The following is a 20,924-nucleotide window of genomic DNA, read 5'->3' as shown; positions in this document are numbered from 1 at the left end:
TATCAAGAAATTTAGATCTCAGAAACATGCACAGAAGTTGTGGATGTTCTGTTTGTTACAGGCTGCAGTTATTAAAGAGGGTATTAACATGCGAGCACAAATGTTATGAATTAGTTTCAGGTTCTTTTGGTATCCAGGTCTTGAGATGAAGTAGGCTGTTAGTGCACTTCTTCAACAGATGTCATTATCATCTGTGGGCATGGCTCTGTGGGATGAAATATTTGGTTCAGAAAAAGTATAGAAATCTTTAATATTAGATTTAACATGTTGTACAAAAAGGCAAATAGGCAAAAAAGGCAGTAAAATACCTCTGGTTTCATCATCTTCTGGCTGCAGTTTGCTCCTTCTACAAGTTGCCAGACAGGGCTATTGCATTCTCACTTTTAACAGTCTTTAAAACTGTTTTGAAACTTTGTAAAGTTAACATTCCTGTTGGGCGCAAACTTTGGACCTTTTTTGTGGTAGACTGTAACTAGAAAAGAGGAGTGACCCTAGGGACAGTTAATTATAATAAATTACAAGAAAGCTCTGTTGACCACTGAGGCTAATTGTCGGTTTGTGACTAAAACACAACACTTGCATTATGTCCTTTTTTGGGTTAAGAAGATAGATGTTTGTGCTTTGAGCATTACTGCCTGCAAATGCAAGAGACAGGCCCTGTTTACTGAGTGAATTCTTGTAAGAGTACTGAATCAGAGGAACTGTTTGCAATGCTAACATTTGAAGGAACATGCTCATTGATAAAGAGCAGAATAGAATAGAATTGGAATGCTTTTAAGCAGGAAGCTGATCAGCAGTAAATGAAAGCTGAGGGAGTTGAGTGAATTTGAATGAACATACAGAGCTCTGTGATGCCCAGTATTTTTGCTTAGTAACTTCTCTTTTCTCCAAAAAGATTTATTTTGTCTGCCAGAATTTCCAGTACTGGCTGAGCAAAGTTGATTATGCGGGGTAATGGAGGATTGACTAATCAGAGTGAAACTGGGATGTTTGGAAGAGAGTTGTAAAACGTGTGAATTTCTTTCTAATTATTGGAAAGGCCAGCACCCCATACAAAGAGTGATACAAGACAGAACCTGCTTGTCTGAGAGATTAAAATTTTCAAAAATTCATAGTTAAATAATACTTACTGTGCCTCTGAGTTATGGAAATTCTCTCTGTCATCATTGATGGTCTTTTTGATAGAGGTAGAATCATGGAAATTTGCTGTTAAACTTCCTGAGTTACCGATGTAACTCTCTGTGGTTCATTTTTGAAATTGTTCTCAGATGCTTCCTCTGTTTAATTACCTCAGATTCCTCAAAAGTTGTGTTATAGGTTGTTCACTGCTTTACATGAATTTGAAAATGTCTTTGAGAGACTTATAAAGGAAGTAAGTTACTAATATGATCAGTTTCTCAATTAATTGCCCTTCATTTTGCAAACTTTACAGTTTGCTAAAATCACTGACCAATGGTGAAGTTTGAGAATAATTTAAGGTAACTGCGATATGCTGCATTAAGGACAGAAAAGAGGTAGTGAAATAGATTTTTTGATACTGAAGAATATGAAAAATGTGTTTTCCTTATTAAAAAGCAGTTCAGTGTTTCAGAATTTTCCTTGGAAGCTCTTGGATGTACTTGTTCAGGTCTAAATTAATGGTTTGTCCTGTAAATTGCTGAATGTGCCTAATAGTCTTGTTATCTGTAATCAGGTCTTGTATTGCACAGACTCCGGTCATATGGGTATTGCGTGCTGATGTACAGGTTGGGATGCTGTGTGGACAGGAACATGTTCAAACTAAACTCGTGCTTTTGGTTTAATGAAACCATTTCAGTGCCTTTTTTCAGAAAATATTACTAGTTTTGCTGTTATGGTAGTATGCATTGTCCAGTGTTTTTGAATAAGTGTCTTTCTACTCAAATTCTCATTGAGGTGCTAACTCTTAGGGTTTATCTGTGGCATTTTTGTTCCCCAGTAAAATAAGGATTTCATTTACTCATTTTGGTGAATTTACACACTGGCCTAAATACTGAAAGATAGGTAAGCCATCAGAAATAATAGTGTTGTACACCATATCCAGGCTAACTCAGGCAATGGCTGGGAATAACTCAAAGTTATAAAAGTCTTTAGGAATTCTCAAGTTTACTTATTTGTGTTTCATTAACTCTAAACTTTTCTGTTTCTATTCTATAATAAGTATGTATGGCTAAGTAGTTCAGAGCACTTGTTGTGGTAGGAGTATTTATCTGATATAATTTCACCAGCCTAACTGCTTCCTTCAGCTCTAGTTTCATGTTTCCTAGCCCAAAACAGAGGGAAAAGCAACATTTCTAAACTGTAGGTGAAAAGTACTACATAGAATTAGTACAACTGGTTGCTAAGCCAAAGTTAATTAAGTGATAGTTAGGTGGTACTGAAGGAGATACCTTCGGATTTATACATTTCTAGGCATTTTAAACTGTTATTCAACTGATATTTCTTCTGAAACTTCATTGTGTGAGCTGTCTCAATATTGCATAGCAAAGACCTTTAAGATCATCAAATCCAACTATTAACCCAGCACCACCACCACGTTCACCATTAAACCATGTCCTCAGGTGTCATATCCGTACAGTTTTTGAACACTGCCAGGGATGGTGACTCTACCACTTCCCTGGGCAGCCTGTTCTAGTTTACAGCTTATAAGAGTTACGTATTATTGCTTCCTTTATCATTTAACAAAAAAAGTTCTCCTGAACTTGTGAGAAATTCTGCCATACCATTTATTTCAATTTTTGAACCAGATGATATGATTCATCACTGTTACTACGACTACCTGGATTTTTTGCCATGGTAAGCCTTCTCTGTGGTCTGAGTATATCTTGGAAAAAACTCTAGAGTGACACCAAAGGCAGGGAGTTAATATCCATCCAAAAAAGTCTCATACTCCTTTATATATAGGGACATCTTCCAGGCACAAAAGAAAGATTTCTGCATTTTTACTGCTTAAATATGCTAATAACGGCTGATGCAAAAGGTAGTGTATTCAGACATTGTAGCAAGTTTTCTGGAAAGAGCATTGAGACTGATTCACTTCAGTCACAAATGCTGATCTGGTGCTTTCCATTTTTGTTGCTACTGATAGGACTTAACCTGAGACCTGAGTGCAAAACCTTTACATGTCCAAGAATTTTTATGCCATTTAAGTAACAGAAAATTACTGAGATACCTAATTCGTCTTTAAAATAATATTACTCTCAGAGCTAAAACAAATACTTTTAAAATGTATTTCAATACATGGATGAATTTTAAACATAAATTTTCAAATTCATTTGAAGGCAGTTAAATTCATATGAAAGTTGCCTGATTTTCAGAGCTACTAATTACTGTTGCTCCTGTTGGTTTCAATGGTATGTCTGTGTGCTTGAACACACAAGCTACTAGTGTGAATTCCTGAATTCATTTACACAAATTTGGAAAGCAGTTGTAGCTTGATTTTTCTGTGATAAAACAAAAATATGATGGATTCAACGTGTACGTGCCCAGCTAGCACGTCAGTTCTGCTGTGGTTGCTGTATAGAGTAGGATAACTTGCATAATAATAGTGGTGGGATGAATGAGTGAGAGACTTGCAGTTGATTTTTTTCCATTACAGCTAATTTTAGCAGGTATTTTCTTTGATTTTGAAATAACACAGCAACACAGTGTGATAGTTGAAACCTAAGAGTTATATCAACTTACTTAGCAGGACCTCTGTTGTCCAATCAGCTGGTTTTGGTGAAGTTTTATTGTAACAAGATTATATTAATGTTAGATAAATATAGGTGCCTTATTATTTTCAATTTTGTTTTAACTTCATTCATCTACTTTTCCTGATGTTTCTCAAAATTTGGCATTAGTTGAAACCACTGCTAAAATGATCATTTGGAAAATGAACACTGGCTGATGTTAATAATTCTAATACTGTTTTATAAAAAAGAAAATCTAGTTATGGAGCAAGTAGCCAATTCATGTATCAACAAAAATACACAAAGATGAAACTGGTCAAATGAATATTTTTATTTATACCTTTGTCATTCATGCAATCAAGTCTTAAGCTACATGTCCTCATTTTTAGGTCTGTACTATGTTCTTGGTAAGAGTGTAATATTGCACAAATACCCCTACTTGAAATCTTTAGATAGTTCTAGCAATGGAAGTAAAATTTTCTCCAATTTTTCAATGGGCACACTAACCAGTTTGAAGTTACTTTTCTCTTGTAAACTAAACTTTGTTTATGTCTCCATTAAAGACTTCATTCATTTTTGGGACAGTTGAATTAAAGATGTATATGTGAAATAAAACTTCATGATCTTATTTGCCATTGAGAAACAGCAAAGTCATCCATAGAAGAATGGATGTAGAAGTTCATTCTTACTCTTCACAATTACCGACTAAAGACGGGCTTTGCAAGCCCTGCCTGGGCAGTGTGAGCTATGAGAGGTCCGGCTCTCAGCACTTGTTCCTGGACAAGGCAGCACTTTGCTGCTGCAGCCACAGAACCCTTTAGGTGACTGCTCCTTAGTCTGAAGGAGTGAACAGACTCAGGACTTTAAAAAGCCAAACAAATGAACCGTCACCCAAAACCAAGCCACAAAAAGTCCAACCAACAAACAAAACCATCAATTTATCCAATTCTATGTAGACTTTTACTTCACTTGCCCTTTCTCCTAGGGTCCTGAGCTATTGTGCCATCACAAATGGCAATGAAAGAACAGGGTTGGACATAAAGAAGTATTAAGGGATGTCTTACTAAGGGATGTCTTACTAAGGGGACAGAGAATTCATGGTATTGTAAGACCTGGTGGTTGCTAAGTGAGAGCAATCATAGTGATATTCACTGTAGCTCAGCTTACATTTATTTTTTGCATACCTTTACTAGATTAGTATTTTCTTTACTGAGAGCCAGTGATGTAAACATGGCAGCAATTACTGTAAATTTTTAAGTGTGTTTGCTGCACAGCTGCAACTAAAAGCAGTTGGAGCCGCTCAGTGAACTTCTCTCAAACATTTTTGGAAAGGCCGAAGCAGAGGACGAAATGACCTACCGTGACTTTTTGTACTGTGATAAATACATTTTTGTGTTCATGTGTGTGTCTGTGTGACAGTGCCTCAATAAATTATGTTCTCAATAAAATTCCATGCCAGCAAATACAGCATGCAGACTTGAAGGGGAATGGGATTTTTGCTCAGCAATATGCACATTAGAAATACAATAACAGGAATTTATGTTTACGTTAATTACAACATGAATATAAATTTCTCTGGGCTCTTTTCTTCTTCATGTGCTATGTGGATTGCTTTTCATCCCTCAAAGTATGGCACAATAAAGACTAGCAATCTCAGTGATGGATGAAAAAAACTGAGTGCAAGGACTTGTCTTTTTCTCAGAGGAATCTTATAGATCCACTGGGTTTTGCTGCACATATAATTTATTTTCATTGTGTACAGTCAAAAAGTCCTATTGTTTTGGTGAAGAGCTCAACCTATGTGGGTGGCAACATCTGTCTCTTAGTAAATAAATATCATATCATATTTTACAGTAATTAATTTCGTCAAAATAGAAGATCATGTCTTTTTGAGGAACACAAAGTAAGCAGCAAATGAAACTGTGGTAGATACTTGTGTCTCTGTCCTATTTGTATCTGTTGGATTAGGCCTCTGTTTTTAATTTGTTGGTTTCTAGAGGAATTTGAGTCTAGAGAAGTAGCATCATAGAAATTAGAACTTTTTCCTTTTCTTTTTATGGGAATTATGTACATTTTACAGATGTCTTTTCTTAGACATTATGCAACTCCCTTGCTCTGTGGTTGGTGACTTTTAAAAAGTGGTTTTCACTAGAGAGTTTCTTTTCAGTGTTGTACTGGGAGATTCAGCTGCATGTTCTAGCCCTTTGCAGTTAACTCCTGGCCTTATATGATGATCCTCACTGAAGACTTTGTGGACACTTCTGAATGTTTAAAACAAGATGTTAAGTTGCAGAGAGGTTTCCTATTAAGGAAAAGTGATGTAATGTCAGTGGAACACTGCCAACTTCTCTCTGCTCATTTTATTTATATTAGCTGCATACCAAAGAAAATGCTCCATAAAACACGAGTGAGTGCTCCTTTCTATATTTAGCCAAGCTAATATACTAATACCAGGAGATTATGTTTATATGCAATTGAAAGAATTATAAAAAGATTTGGGGGCATCTTACAGAAATAAAAGAGGTTGAACTTGGGAAAAGTAAATGCTTGATTTGCTCCTGGTGCAAAAAAAAGACTAGGGTATTTTTTTTACATTTGTACTTCCAAGATATGTATTTCTGTGCTGAAAAACAGTGTTTAACATTTTAATTGAGCTATTTTGCTGATTGTTTAGGGAACATAAAGTACAAGGAAGTTAAGTACACTGATCTGAGTCTTTTTAGTCTAGGCACTGCAGATGTCTCACTTTAAACTAATTGGCAAGATTGGTGTGATTAAAACCAAGCTTGACATTCCTGTTGCAGTCTGATCTTCTGGTCTGAAATATTCACATTCCTCTTCATACAGAATATAGTGTGATACTGTGCTTTTTTGGCAGGGTTTGAAATCAGTTTGGCATATCTTTGTTCATCACCTTCCCTGACTTTCTTTAGTACTGCTTTTTAAATGAGCAAAAGAGTCTACTTTTAAACTAGTAGTTTTTTTCCCTCCTGGCTTTTGTTCAAGTCTTTGTTCTACAGCTGATGGTGTTGATAAATAATCACAAGATTTCTTCCTGACTCTAACAATGTTACTTCATAATGCTGTTAAACAATTTGACCTTTTCTATTAATTCTACTCCTACATGGTGACACTAGATGGGTGTGGTAGTGTTGGAAGCATGGATCCTCCCTGATACTAATTCCACCTAAAAGAATATTCCTCAGCGAGAATACTGAATACATTTGTTAATTGATAAATAAGAGCGGTCATACTAGTTAACTAACTCATAATGTATATGGGGAAAAAGGTACTTTAATAAATTAAATGCTAAGTCTAGTGTGATTGTGAAACCATGTGATGTATTATGAGTTCTTCAGTTGTCTCGTGAGCGACTAAGTTGTGGGTGGGAGAAAGAATTTTGGGTTGTGTTATTTTTATCTGCATTACTGAGGATGCATTAAACATTTTATGTATGTTCTGCTTATATCTGAGTTGTCTGTCTTTCTGTCTTCATTTTGAAGCCTGTGGTTTTTTGGGATGACTTCTAAAATGCTTTTGAGGGAGTCTTCATACGTCATTCTGACGTTTAGCATCAAATTTACACACTCTGAACTGCACCCTGGGGGTTTCCCTGGCTCTCTAGGAGGCTGTACTACTAGTTATGTGAGATGCCAAAGAAGAGTGATGAGAACATTTGCCTATGTATCTCCTTTTGACTAGAACTATTAGAGCAACATGACATCAAACTGAAGGCCAGTAGAAAAAGGCAAGTGATCTTTTAGTCATATCACAAATCAAATATTACTGTTTTACACATCTGGAGCTTGTTTCAGCAATATAAAGCTGTCTAATGTTTAGAAGATTTGAAAATGATTGTGAGATTCTGTTGCTATTTCCAAGTATGCAGATCTCTTCTCATTCATTCTGAGTGATTCATTGGGGAAGTAGATCATGCTGCTAAAAATCATGAGAAAAAATTTTGAGTCAACCAAGGGTCAAAAAACATTTCCTGCAATTATGAATTATATGAAACTAGGACTTTTGCCTTACTGATTCCTCTTAATTTCAGATTAGATTTTAAACATTAGACAAATTTAAATCAAACAAAAAATCTTGAATCATGAGATGCCATTTCTAGTATTAAGCTCTTGCAGGAAAATGTTCTCCCTAGTGTAGAAGATCAGACATAACTAATCTGTGAAGTATTGCCTGGACAGTGTACTGCAAGAATTATGTGCTATCAAAGTTTGTCTCCCCATTTTTTAAACTAAGGCCTTCTGGATTACTGATTATTTAAGTAACTTGAATATTGAAGTCTTGAAATTCATTTGGAAAACTTCAGTCTCTGAAGGTTTATGAAATGACCAAAAAATGGACAGCTTCAAACAACGCTGCCTTTAGGGCGTGAGAATGTAATTAGTGTGGTAAGTCTGAGTGCATGGACTCATTACAGTCTTGGCATGAGAAAGAGGATGACTGTAGGGGAATGGACTTGTTTTCCTCCAAACAGAAATACTAAGCAGCAAAATCTTTCTGCAGTTCTAGGTGCACACTTTCTCTGATATATAGCACAACTAGTTGGAGAACTTGAATGTCCTTTATTTTATACCTTTATGACAAAAACTACCAAATTTTAAAATTATTTTTGGTTTTTTATAGATTTTTTGATTTTTACTTATTTTTCTGCATATTTTATATGATTTGTCTAATCAATTAACGGACCTCAAATCATCCAAATGCTTTTGTTTTTGTGTATACTTTCATTGAGTGCTATGCTTGAGGTTTCTACCTGAAAGAGGATAGAACTAGGAGGATCCTTCAAGTGAGAAACAAGGTCAATGTACTGTGTAAATTTTATTTGTGGCTACAGAGTAGCTTAAGTAAACTGGCCCAGAGACACAAGGGTCATGCAGGTTTAAACACATCAAATAACTTTCCTTGAGTTCATGGTAGAAAACTGTAGTAGGTAAGGTTATTTTAGACCAGTGTTTTCCCAAGAATGAATCATGGTTTTCCAGAGAATGAAGCATGGTTTTCCAGAGAAGCTAGAATATGCAGTGAGATAGAGGGTAAAGTCATGAATTTTGGTACACCCTAGGCAGGCCTTCTGAAGCTCACATGGGGTGGTGAAGATGTGCTGGTAGCCCAAGGGAAGAGGCAGGGAGGCAGATGAGAAGGCAGACCAGCATTACACCATGATCTGAGTGTTGCTGAGAGGATCAGGATCATGTGGAAATTCATAGTGAAAAAAGGAAGAACCGTATGATCTCCAGTGATGCTGACTTTAGTGTTTCCAATATTGTTATTGTCAATATCCTTCTGTTGCTGAAGTTACATGGAAGTCCTAAATTACATATTTTGTATGAAACTATTGGTCATTTATCAAAGCACAGCCTGATTTTTCCCTTTCTCTATCTCAGCAGTTTTTGAAGTAAATTACACTTGGAGTCCAAACTGTTGTGATACTTGTAGAGAAGTATCACAACAGCTTGGACTCCAAGTGTAATATACTTCATGTTGGATAAATTAATAAATAAGTAATAATAATTAATAAGTAATTTACTACAATGTTGGATTAATTGTGAGAGATATGTATTGCAGTTTCTACATCTTCCTAGTACTTAGAATGATAGAAACAAAGCATGGATTACTTTTTTCTAATTTCAGTTTACTAACAGTGATTTACCAATAGTTTCCAAATGTAATTTTAGTAGTCTACTTATGTGAAGGAAACAATTTATATATAGAATTGTGTAATAGTTTGAGTGGGAGGGGACCTTAAAGAATATTTAGTTTCAACCTTCCTGCTGTGGGCAGGAATAAAGTACATAAACAATTCAATGTAAAAACCTTTTACAACAGGGACAATAAGGACAAAACAAACTGCTGTTGGTCAAGATAAACTACATGAACTTTACTATAGGAGTAGGTAAACCACTCTTCTTGTCATCCATTCTGGAATGTTCATTTTAACATAAATCTTATCCTAATAAATATGGAAAAATATAACTTGGAACCCTTAAATCTGACAAGTGCTGTTTCTAATATTCTTTCTGAGAGAGTGTCCAGCTCCAGGCTAAGAAGGTGCATGAGTCATCAAAATACTGAGTCCATAAAGAGAGAATCTTCATAATTGTCAGACAAAATGGTTTTAAATCCTGAGAAATACACTGTGTAACTAGCTTTATACAAACTACTCTGTGATCAGACTGATAGCAAAAAAGACATGTTTGTTTTGTCTGGGAGGTTTTTACTGCAGGGCAGAGGAGTGGGAGGAGTGGAATTGATTTCTAGAGGTCAGCTGCAGGCAATCAAATAGGAAAATCTGTACAACAACATAGAAATAGTAAAATTGCTAACTAGGATAGGTCAATACATTGTCTCTGAGTATGTAAGTGTTAAATAATATGCAAGATACCCTGTTTTTGACATATATTACACATCAGTATGTTGTACACTTTGAAACTGTAAAGAAATCCTATAAAGAAAACCCTGTAAATCAAATAAAATAATTGTCAGTGTATTTGTTTAGAAAGAGATGTGTTTGACTTACCAGAAATTGACAGACAAAATGTAAAGCCAGAACCTCTTGTGGTATACACACTTAGTTTTAAAAGCCTCTTAGATTGTATGGTTTGACGATCACTTCATGGTAGTTTATTCTATGTATAGACTACATTAGCAAATAGTGCACAGAAACAAGGGTGGCTCCATAGAGTGAAGAAACATGCTGAGGGTGTTGTATCTGCACACTTCAGGGTCACTGAGCTTTGGGATTTTGGTTTTTCCTTTTGGACTAGCTCTAGTCTGTTCCATGGACTCATAAGTGGCTCGGGTTGGTTAGTTCATTTCACCTGATAGGAAAGGAGTTCATGTTCTCGAGAGGCTTCTCATGGATGCAAACCAGAGAAAAAGGAAGTGGGAAATGGTTGGAAATTTGTTTCAAAAGCACATTTCTGACCCAAGCAAAAACCCAAATGCAGATATGTCCTTACTGTTCCTTAGGAGAAGCATCAGGTTCCTTGTTTTTGGCTACTTACCATGCTGGTCACAATTTCATTTGGGAAGAAATGAAATATAGTTCTTCCTTTTTTTTTCTCTGTAAAAGATGTCTGGCTGCTTTCACTGGGAGCTAAGCAAGATTCAGAACAATTTTAGGGAAGGAACCAGCCATTCATACTCATTGGCACAGTATTTGTCTATAACAAATGTTTATTATCGCATGTTTGCCTGTATGATTCCTTCTTTTTTATGTGATTATACATCACTTAAGGTGCAGCTTAATTCAGAGAAGAAGTCTTTACTCGATGTCTCCCATACTCAAGGTTGTTTGCTGTAGTAAAAAACAAATAGTACCTGAAGTGAATCATCTTTATGGAATGTATTTTCACTCTGAAGTACAAAAGAAATTATTTGCTCTGCCATTTATGCATAAGGTATTCCATTTAAGCTTTCCAGAACAATATACTGTACACTTAGCTAGCAGTTTTAAAATAAAAATCTCACCATTACATTACTATATCTCTTTATGAGCAAAATTCTGTTTAAAATTGTGTTGCCATTGCAAAAAGCTAATTCAGGTTGTATGTTGGTGTCCAAATTCATGTAACAACAGTATGCATTGTTTCTATTTTTGGTGACAAGGAATCTAATTAGTACTGGTCGGGTCTATTTAAGTGTTCAGGCACATAATATATTCTGACTACCTAAAAGCAGGTTTTGACTGCAGTGACATCTGTGTACCGTTGGTGGATTTTGCCTCTGCTTAGTAATACTGCTGAAAGATTTTTTTTGTTTGTTTGTTTTAGCTAAGCAGTGGGGAAATTATGTTTACAATACCTTTGCAAAAAGGAGCATCCCTTCATATCTGAGGGTGCTTTAGCAACATTTTGGGTATCATAATTTTTCTTGTCTCTTTATACATCAGGGTTGACACCTTTCAGAAAACAAACAAAAAAGTTCAGCCTCCAAACTCGCAGTTCTGAATTACAGGTCTGGCTAGATAAGGTGTGACAGTGCCCTGTAAATTATTTTATTTTAGGGGATATAGCATCTTCTGCTGTACCAAGCCAAAGTTATAATTGTGTTAAGATTGTATTGATTGAATAAATGTCACAAAATTTCTGGGCAATGCTGCAATGTTATTTTCAGTTTCCAATGCTCCTGACTACAGGGCTGAAAGATTTTTACTGTCTTTAGCAGTTGGTTTTACTTGGTGGTACATCTCCTTCTTCCATAAAAGTTAGTGTATGTTTTTGAGGGGCTTGTTTTTGTGCGCACAGAAGGACTTCAGGAAGAATGGTATAGCACTAAACTCTTATGGCTTTAAGATGGGGCTGACACCTAAAGTCTATCATATGTTGTTGTAATGGAATTGCAGAAGTATATAATTATTTCATTTAAATACCAGTTCATATGTATTTATTTCATTTTCAGTTGTTCCTTTTCATATGGTGGTTTAAGAATAGGGTGCCTCCACTAAGTTTCATAAACTACTGATGTGTCAGCTGGTAATATCCCAGCTTTACATGAGGCAGCTACCTGCTCAAATGTCAGACCTGTTTGTGAATACAGAGTAGCTGATAAAAGGGCCTAGAACTTAGGTTCTAAAACTGCCTTAGTTTTGTGAGTATTTTTAATAGAGTGTTGAAATTTTAATTTTCCTAAAAACACATTGTGAGCAACTGTGTGCTCCCTTTAATGGCAGAACACCCAGTAGCTACTCAGTTTTTATCCCTTTTTAGTATATTATCCATTCTTCCTCACAAAGAAAATCTCTTTCAATAGTACAAATCAGTCATCTTTATATGTAACCCAAAGAACACACTTGACAGATACTGGAATGTTAATATTGAAGACCTGGAAATTCAATTTTAAGCCCACTGTAACAGTTATTGAGTGGCATAAAAATAAGCAAATCTCCTAACTCTGGTGATCAGTAGTAATAAGATGTGATGATTTATACAGCATCTTGTTAATCAAATATATTTAATTTAAAATAAATATGTGAATTAAAAAAGGCAACTGTGCATGTATTGTTCCAGTGAGATAGTACTACATCTTTTTCTTCTGTTCACTTTTGGTTTTAGGCTAACACAGTTTTTCATACTTAGATTTTTTTCCAATCCATATTTTCTTTGAATATATACCAGTCAGCACAGAACATAATTTAGTATAGCATAACCAAAGTCAGAAGACCTCTTTTTCTGTTTGCAGGCCAGTTCATTCCTGCATTCCAAGAAATTATTTCCTACACTTTGGGCTGATTCAGCTGATTGGAACCTGCATTGTAATTAATGTCTTGGTGCAATTTACCTCTTAATAACATAACACTTTTAGCTTCCTTTCTCAGTAAAACCTGTTGCCTGTGTAATATTTTACCTGTTATATCTGTCACTGGATAGCCTGTGCATTACTTGTGCAACACAATTGAATAACCAAGCCTGACAGGTTTTTGACTACCAGACTAATTCTTATGATCTAACCCTACCAGAGATATGAAGTTTAGCATTTTTACTAAAGCTGTATTGTATCTTTATGACTTTTGGGAAAATGAATGTGCACAAGAGCACCATTTCCTCTCTTTCTGTACCCAAGCTAAATGTGTTATCTCACTGGTGCATGTTTTGAAAAATGTCCCCGCAGTGGTATTGAGGGGTAAAAAATGGTTCCTGTCTCTGAAAGAATGGCTCGTGTTTGCTGAATACTGGCACCCTCTCCACTTTTGGTTTCCTTAGCACAGAAATTACCTTGATGTGTTTGACAGATAACCAAACCAGAGTGGAAAATGGGCACAGCTACAACTGCCACTTTTTAGGATAGATAGAAAGGTTTTTAGCAGCCAAATTACAGCAGGACTTCCTTACAAAAGAGTCCACAAACAATGCAGATGGTTTACACTTCTCATCTGGGTGTATGAAGTTTCTTAGATGAAAAGTTAAGCTCAGCTTCACAGTGTGCTCATAACACAGTCCCTGTGTTAGTTCTTGCACCATATTTCTTCTTCTAGGAGTGTATTAGCTTACATTGAAACTAATTATAAATGCTCCTGTATATCAATCTGAAATACAGAAAATATTTCTGTAAATCTGCATTTTCGGATTGTTAAGCTTTGAAGGGAAGGTAATAAAATTGTTAAAGTGTTGCAGCTGCTGGAGTTGGTTCCTGGTTACAGTTCTTCATCAAGCTACCCAGCGTGAGGTTTAAATTGTAATGACAACCTGCATCCTCCCTGTAATGTTAGTATAGACAAAATATACCTCTGAATATTTTCCTGCTAGAACCCAAACTGGTGCTGGTTTCTGTGTGTTGTTGTTGTTGTTTTTCCTCCATCCTGTCCCCTCTGTCACCTGTCTCCCCCCCATTTTTATTTTAACTGATAATTCTAGTCGTAGTAATGTAAGACTAATTCTAGTCTTACATAAATATGAACCCCTGCAGCATTTAAAACAGTGCCTTTTTTTTTTTTCCTCCCACAATCTAAGGGACTGTTCAGTCTCATAAAACCTAAAAGTTGTCTAAATTCATTTGTATTGATACAGTCTGGAGGCTGTCTGTGTGTTGGATACATAGCAGTTCTTGTTAAAAGAGACAACTATTCTCCCTTTACTTCACATTCTTGCCTTGACATATATGTAGATCTTTAACATTTCTAAAAATAAGCAAATATTTATTCAGTGGATATTTCAGTCTGAGTTACTTTTGTATTCTGAGTATTTCTTTTCAGTACATCTGATAATTAATTTACTGGCACATTAATTTAGGATTTGGGTTTTTTCATTTTTAACAACTCAGTAATTGGTAATTTTGGTGGAAAAATTTAAATTGTATTAGGAATTTTGTCAAGAGTAGAATTCCAGGTATCAGAGTTTGCTATCACATTTTGGATAAGTTGGTATGTATATTTTAGTCTCTTAAATAGTAGCTCTCAGAAGTAGTTAAGAAAATTACTAATTTTCAACAGGTACTATATCAGCAAAATGCCCGTGTTGTACTTGTAGAAAGCAAATTAAATGTCTTTAAGAGCTACCTGGCAGATCTGTCCTAACAGCTGCTGGGAACCATAGATGCAGAAGCAAGTATCCAGTTTGGCTGCCAGGAGCTAGAAAGATATAAATATATGTGATACATTCCAATTTTAATAAATTTAAAAATTATGGAAAAAAATTCATCCTGGTATTTATTGTATAAATACCGAAGTTTAGAGATAAATATTTCTAAATGTACACATACACAAAATACATCTATACATAGAGAGTTGCTGACATTGAACTCAGTGAGAAGAGCCCCTGCCATTTGATACAGTGTGATAGTGAGTGTCTCCCTTTTGGTAGAGCTCTGGCATAATTCTGAAGCAATAGTATTGAGTTAGAAGCTAGATCTTCTTTGGAAAGTAGACTTTATGGAGATGAGTAGTTGTTACCCCAAATATACAGGCATTTTCTGGCATTGTTTTTGAAGCTTAACTTAGAAAAATAGCTCAACATTTTTAAATTGTGCTTAATTCTGATAATTTTTTATTTAAAATATTCCTGTACCTTCGTTTCAGTGGTATGTTTTGTATATTTCTGTAGAACTGCGCCATCTGTTTCTCAAAAAGCAGGTCACTGATAAGATTGTGAAGGGGCTGATCTGCTTTTGCTCAGGAATGACTTGAGGCAGAAGGGAGCTTGTTATTCTTCCACAACCTGAGATAAATAGGACTCTTTCTTTCCAACAAAAATTGCCCTTCTTTGTCCGTTTTCCATTTTATTTTATTGAGATCAGGGGGACAAAATTTGGAATTTTAAAATGCTATAGAAAACATCACTTAGTCTTGGTTCTTTACCTGTGGTCATTTATTTCCATTTACTTTGTGTACTGTGTTGTGAAACACTGACTAAATTTCAATGTCCTTGCATACTTCATGGTAGGCATAACTCAGTAGGGTTCATTTCATATACAAAGGCTTCAAGGCTACAACAGCATTTCTCTTTCTTTTGGGAACTTCTGCTTCCAAGAGAGGCAGTTTGGATAGAAGGGCTTCCATATGAACTTTTGTGTTTAAAGGTACACAAAGTTGATGATTAAACTGCCAACAGTAAGATGCTTCCCAGAAGAAGGACATTGTTTCTCTAAATAAGCTTTGTAATGTAAGATAAAAGTAAAGCTCTTACATACCATAATACTGGGAATATGTGAATGAGCCTAGAACAGAGGTTAAGTTTGAAGGATTTACTGCATTCCTGGGAATGCCATCTGCTGTAATGTTATCTGCAATTCAGTAGCCAGGTCTTGTTGAGACTTGGAGAGGTGTGCAACCACTACCTGTGTCACTCCTTTACTCCACTCTGTTCAGGCACTTAAGAGTTGCAGTTCCTGATGGGGGTTATTACCAGTTTAATTCTCAGTCACATACTGCTCTGTTTTCAAAGCAATGTGATACAGAGGTTATCAGGAAGAAAAAGCATTATGAAAATGGGACAAAAATATGAACCAGCCTATTGTAACTTAAACCAAGTGCATACCTCAAAACATGATTTCTCAAGTAGCTATTCAACTGTGGTGTACATATTGGCAACCATTGTTGTCCACCAAGAAACCTAATGTCTCATGTCCCTACTCTTTGCTTTTGAGATCTGTTTTCAAATGTTTCTTGCTATCCCTTAGCTCTGAAACTCATCACCTTACTGAGCATGTTCTGAGTGCCCAGTACCAAACCCATGCATGGAGCTGCTCTCACAGGCAGCATGGCTCAGAAACCTCACCTCTGTTGTAACTGATGTCTGCTTTCATTAACATCTTACTGCCTTGCTGCTTGCATTTTGGAACTTTCTTAGCATACCTATCAGATCATCTGAAAATGTATTTTAATATCTTAGTTAATAGTATCTGGTATTGGAAAAACATTATGAATTCTAAAGCAGAACTTTTGAACATATTTATGTAGTACTAGGCCTGGTTTTCAGTGAGTTGATGGAGTTTCTCAATATTCATTTTACCCTAGCTATGATTTTTTTTCTTATTACTTACCTTTATCATTTACTGATTGAATTTGCTAAGAAAGTACTTTTATATGCTCATTCTTATATTGTTATAATTAATTATTTGGAAAAATAAAAAATTCCACATGAGAAAATAAGTTTATGCTCTATTGTTTAGACAAGCTTAATGTGTTTCCTGAATGCATGTGTGCCCTTTAAAATTACAAAACATATTTCAACTAATTGGAAAGAGGATGTAATTACAATTAAATTAGTTTTCCTTGTAATCTCATCCAAAAACCAAACTCTTTTAATTTCCTTCTTTGTTTCCCTACTAATGAGAAATTAATAATTTTCATAATTTTGGCAGCTGGGCTCTCCCTGCCTTTGTCACAGCAGAGGATCTACCTATGTAGAACTTCCACCACTGATGGTGTCATTCCAAAGAAACACTGGTGAATTGTTATTGTTTCCTCTCCTTTTCTCCTTCATAATGACGCATCTCTAGAATACCTCTCCTCAAGAAAATAATATGGCAGTATCTGATGTTAAAAGAATAGCTCTGAGGTAGAGAACATGCCTTTGCAGACAAGGATTGTGCACTTTTACAACTGGCTTGAAAATTTACTCTAAGCTGATCTTTGTGGTTTTTTTGCCCCATAGAGTGATGTGATAATGGTTGTGTTTGCATGCTATTTTTTAAGCAAACAAACACTTAATTTAGGTGGATTCTAAGCTGACCAACAGCTGTTCAACCTGAATCAGTACTGTCCTGAGCTAATAAACCCTGATTTACAAGCATGCATATTCCTGCAGCCTCAAGTCAAGCTTAGTGGGAGAGCTGAGCAACCTCATTTTTGCCTGTCACCCTTTTGTAGAGATACCCAGATTCTGGTCTCTGGCTGTGCCTGGCGGGGTCAGCAGCAGTGCAGGGCAGCGCTGCAGTGCTGCACTTGCATTGGCAGCGCCATAGATGGGCATTTGTGGGATGCTGCTGGCCGGGCGCAGCGCCATGTGACTTGGCAAATGCAAATAAAAAGGTCTCAAGGCATGGCACTCCTACTTGCTTTCAGCACTTGTTGGATAAACATAGTAGTGTTGGAGACAGCTAAGTTTCTTCTATATTCAACACCTCATTTACAATGCTAAATTGTCCCCTTTTTTGTTTTTTTACCTTAGTCTGTCTGTAATAAATAAATAAAAAAGTTGAGGATGATTATGATGAAAAATAAAATAACTAAGAGGTATTGGACAGTAGGTCTGCAAATATTCAGGCCAAAGATGCAGAAGGAGGTGAAAGTAGTAATCTTACAGGATTTTCTCTGTCCAGCCAGAAGTGACCAGAACTGTTGCTGTCATCAACTAAGCAAGTCAAATGTTGACGGGAACTAAAATTGTGTTGTTTTAACTGATTTAAATAAAGATGAATGTTAAGTAATTTCACAAAAATAGAATAAGTTTCAGCCAGCATCCTGTGGAGTGAAAAGTCAAACTGATAGGGATTAAAAAATTAATTATAAAATTTAGAAAGTGAACTGTAACTTTCAAATGTTCTTGTTGCTAATTTAAGTTAAAAAGTTAATCTCCTTTTAAGTGCTGCAATTTGTGTTGTTAGTGCGACATTGCTAGAATTGAACCATCTTTACAACAACAATACCAAAGAAAGGCAACTGTTAAGTATAAGTTACTCATTTTTCAGTTTTCTGCCCTAAAACAGCTTGCTCCCCTTTTTCTTATCTAAGCAATCTCCTTTGGCCAGAGATCATAAGCAGAATTATTGTCAGAAAACATTTTCTGGAAAATGTAGATGGTTGGAATATCAAAATTAATCTTCAAGTGGAAAATATTATGTTATTACCATTTCTAATTTTGTTGCTATCAACAAAAGTATATTGTTGTGCCAGAATCATACATTCATATGCCATGCATTAGGCAAACTGCTTCTAAAATGTCTGCTTAGATGACCTAAATTATATATAAACAGTGACATACTTGTATACAATAAAGTATCTATATATTAAATATACAGAAAAGTTATATGTGCATATGCTGAAATTTTGTGGATATTTGGAGTATTGAGATAAAGGTATGTTTTCCAGCTGAAAAAGGACAATTTCAAGCAAGCTAGTCTGATGTATTGTCACATGATAGACCACAGTTAATTTTGAGCTTAATGTCTTTTCAAACAGCTGTATTGAGACCAAAAAACCCCCCAGTTCTGATTTGCCCCAGTGCTGAACATTTTACTTTTTTCTTTCAGTTTTTCCCCTTAATTAAGAGTTCTGAGTGCTCCTGAATATTAACTTTTTTAGTCTCTATTCTTCTTCCAGTGAATTTCTGAATTTCTAAATTAAATTCTTACTTCCGTTTGAGCTGATACTATTGCAATGCCTCAGAACTATATGAAGTATCTACTAAGATTCATCTCAGGACCTACAGTTGAAAATAAAACTGGGGAGAAAAAGTGGGACTAAAGACCTGGGGAAGCTCAGTTCACAGCTTCCCTAGGTTACAGATGTTTCTCAGAAGTCTTTGCTCATCTACATACATGGATGGTTCTAACACAGAAGTTGGTCCCTTGTCTCCAAGTACTTCATTAAAAGTATGATTGTAATTAGGTCTGTCTGATTGGCCCATAGAGGCTACAGCAGAAATTCAGCTATGGCTGAAGTTTTTACTGGGTAAATATTTCAGCCTTATCATTGAAAGGGGGATGTTGAAAAAAAATCACACGAATCAAAAAGAAAGAGTTTCAGTACTTTTACCTTGAATTCCATTTTCTGCATTGTGCCTTTAAAATATCCTAAGTGCTTCACATTGCCATATAATTTATCTTTTTGAAGAATTGATGGCTCTGTTAAATTCTATTATGCATACCCTTTTTCCTTCATCTTAAGGACATAAAATGGACTTCTGTGTTAACTCTGAAGAAGTGGGGCTATTCAACATATGTAAATGCTTTAAACTTTCCCTCTCTTTCAATTTTCCTGGACTCTAGACCAGTGGAAGTTTTACCTCCTCTCCAGCCAGAATTGCATGTCTGATCATCTTTTTGTCTATTTTTCCTTCCCGCAGGGACCCCCAAAAAATACAGCAGCTGCAGAACCAAATTCGTCTGGAACAAGAAAGTGGACAGTGGTATCGTCACCAACAGCAACCTGATCATCAGCACCCTCCCTCTTCTCCTTCCTTTCCTCCTCCCCCCTCCTTCCAGGAGCTTGAGTCCAGCCAGTCTGCCACCTCTCCTGTGCCAATGAGTATTCTTAACTCTCATACTTCCCCAACCATGCAGTCTTCCAGCTCCTTCAACTATGCTCGGCCTAAGCAGTTCATTGCTGCCCAGAACATCAGCCCTGCTTCAGGTTATGTGACTCCATCTTCTGGGTCATCCACATCTAGCCTTCCTTCTCCTATGTCTCCAACTGCTTCTCAGAAACAGTTTGGGAGAGTGCCAGTTCCTCCCTTCTCTCAGCAGTTTGCTCCAGAAGGGGAATATGCCTGGTCTCCTTCTTCTCCATCCCCTCCACCCCCACCTCCACCTGTCTTTAGTCCAACAGCGACATATCCAGTGTGTGATTCCTTTCCACTTCCACCTCCTCCACCCCCTCCTCTTCCTTCACTTTCTTCACCTTCCCACAGCCTGTCTCCAACTCCAAGATTTCCTAATTCCAGCCAGTCTCCAGCAGCTTTTCTCAGCTCCATGCTGCCATCCCAGCCACCACCCGTTTCTGTCAACGCATTAGGCCTCCCGAAAGGAGTGACGCCTCCGTAAGTATCAGCTGATGAGCTCCTTGCTGTACTGCAGATTGTAATGAAGATTATTGCACTTGCTTCATTTGTACTTTTCTAGGGTCCTTTGCTGTTAGCAGTTATCTGAGAGGGAGAGATGTGTGAATAAATTGCAAGTGCTTCTGTGCTAGAGATGTGAGATAGTTTTTTAACCCTCACAGAAGTGAGATTCTGAAAGAGCCCTACAGTAGGAGCACAAAACATGAGAAGCTGAAGCCTTAAACTGGAGTTTGAGAAAATGTGAAAGCAGGAGCAAAAGGCTCTGCAGGCCCAGGGTAGTGAAAGGAGATCCAAGAAAACTCTTCTCATGGCCCAGTTCTTTTAAAGTCACTTATTCAGTGATATTTGCCGTTTCTGTTCCTATTACATCTGCAGATAGAGAAATTTCAAGTAAAGAGTATATCTTTCAGAAGTCCATATAGCTTTGTGATACTGAAAATACAAGGTGTTAAAGTATACATCTGATAACAAAGTGGCCATAACAGTTCATTGGCTTTGGCTA

At 36.3% G+C, this 20,924-nt stretch overlaps 1 protein-coding gene across 10 annotated transcripts in view; it reads left to right on the top strand.

Moving 5' to 3' along the window:
- PALLD (palladin, cytoskeletal associated protein) overlaps nucleotides 1-20,924 on the top strand; it is a 187,394-nt gene that overhangs the window by 128,297 nt on the left and 38,173 nt on the right. For 7 of the 10 annotated variants that reach the window (XM_063156235.1, XM_063156236.1, XM_063156234.1 and 4 more), the window contains one exon: nucleotides 19,709-20,401. The exons of 1 other annotated variant lie outside the window; for it this stretch is intronic. In XM_063156235.1, the coding sequence (XP_063012305.1) occupies nucleotides 19,709-20,401 (693 nt within the window). The remainder of the gene's footprint in view (nucleotides 1-19,708; nucleotides 20,402-20,924) is intronic. 2 more of the 10 variants (XM_063156239.1, XM_063156242.1) reach the window with 1 other exon arrangement.

The sequence above is a fragment of the Melospiza melodia genome, chromosome 5 (genome assembly GCF_035770615.1).
Source record: "Melospiza melodia melodia isolate bMelMel2 chromosome 5, bMelMel2.pri, whole genome shotgun sequence".
Taxonomy (NCBI): Eukaryota; Metazoa; Chordata; class Aves; order Passeriformes; family Passerellidae; genus Melospiza; species Melospiza melodia.
The sequence above is the reverse complement of the archived record's forward strand: the minus strand, read 5'-3'. Positions and strand labels throughout refer to the sequence as shown.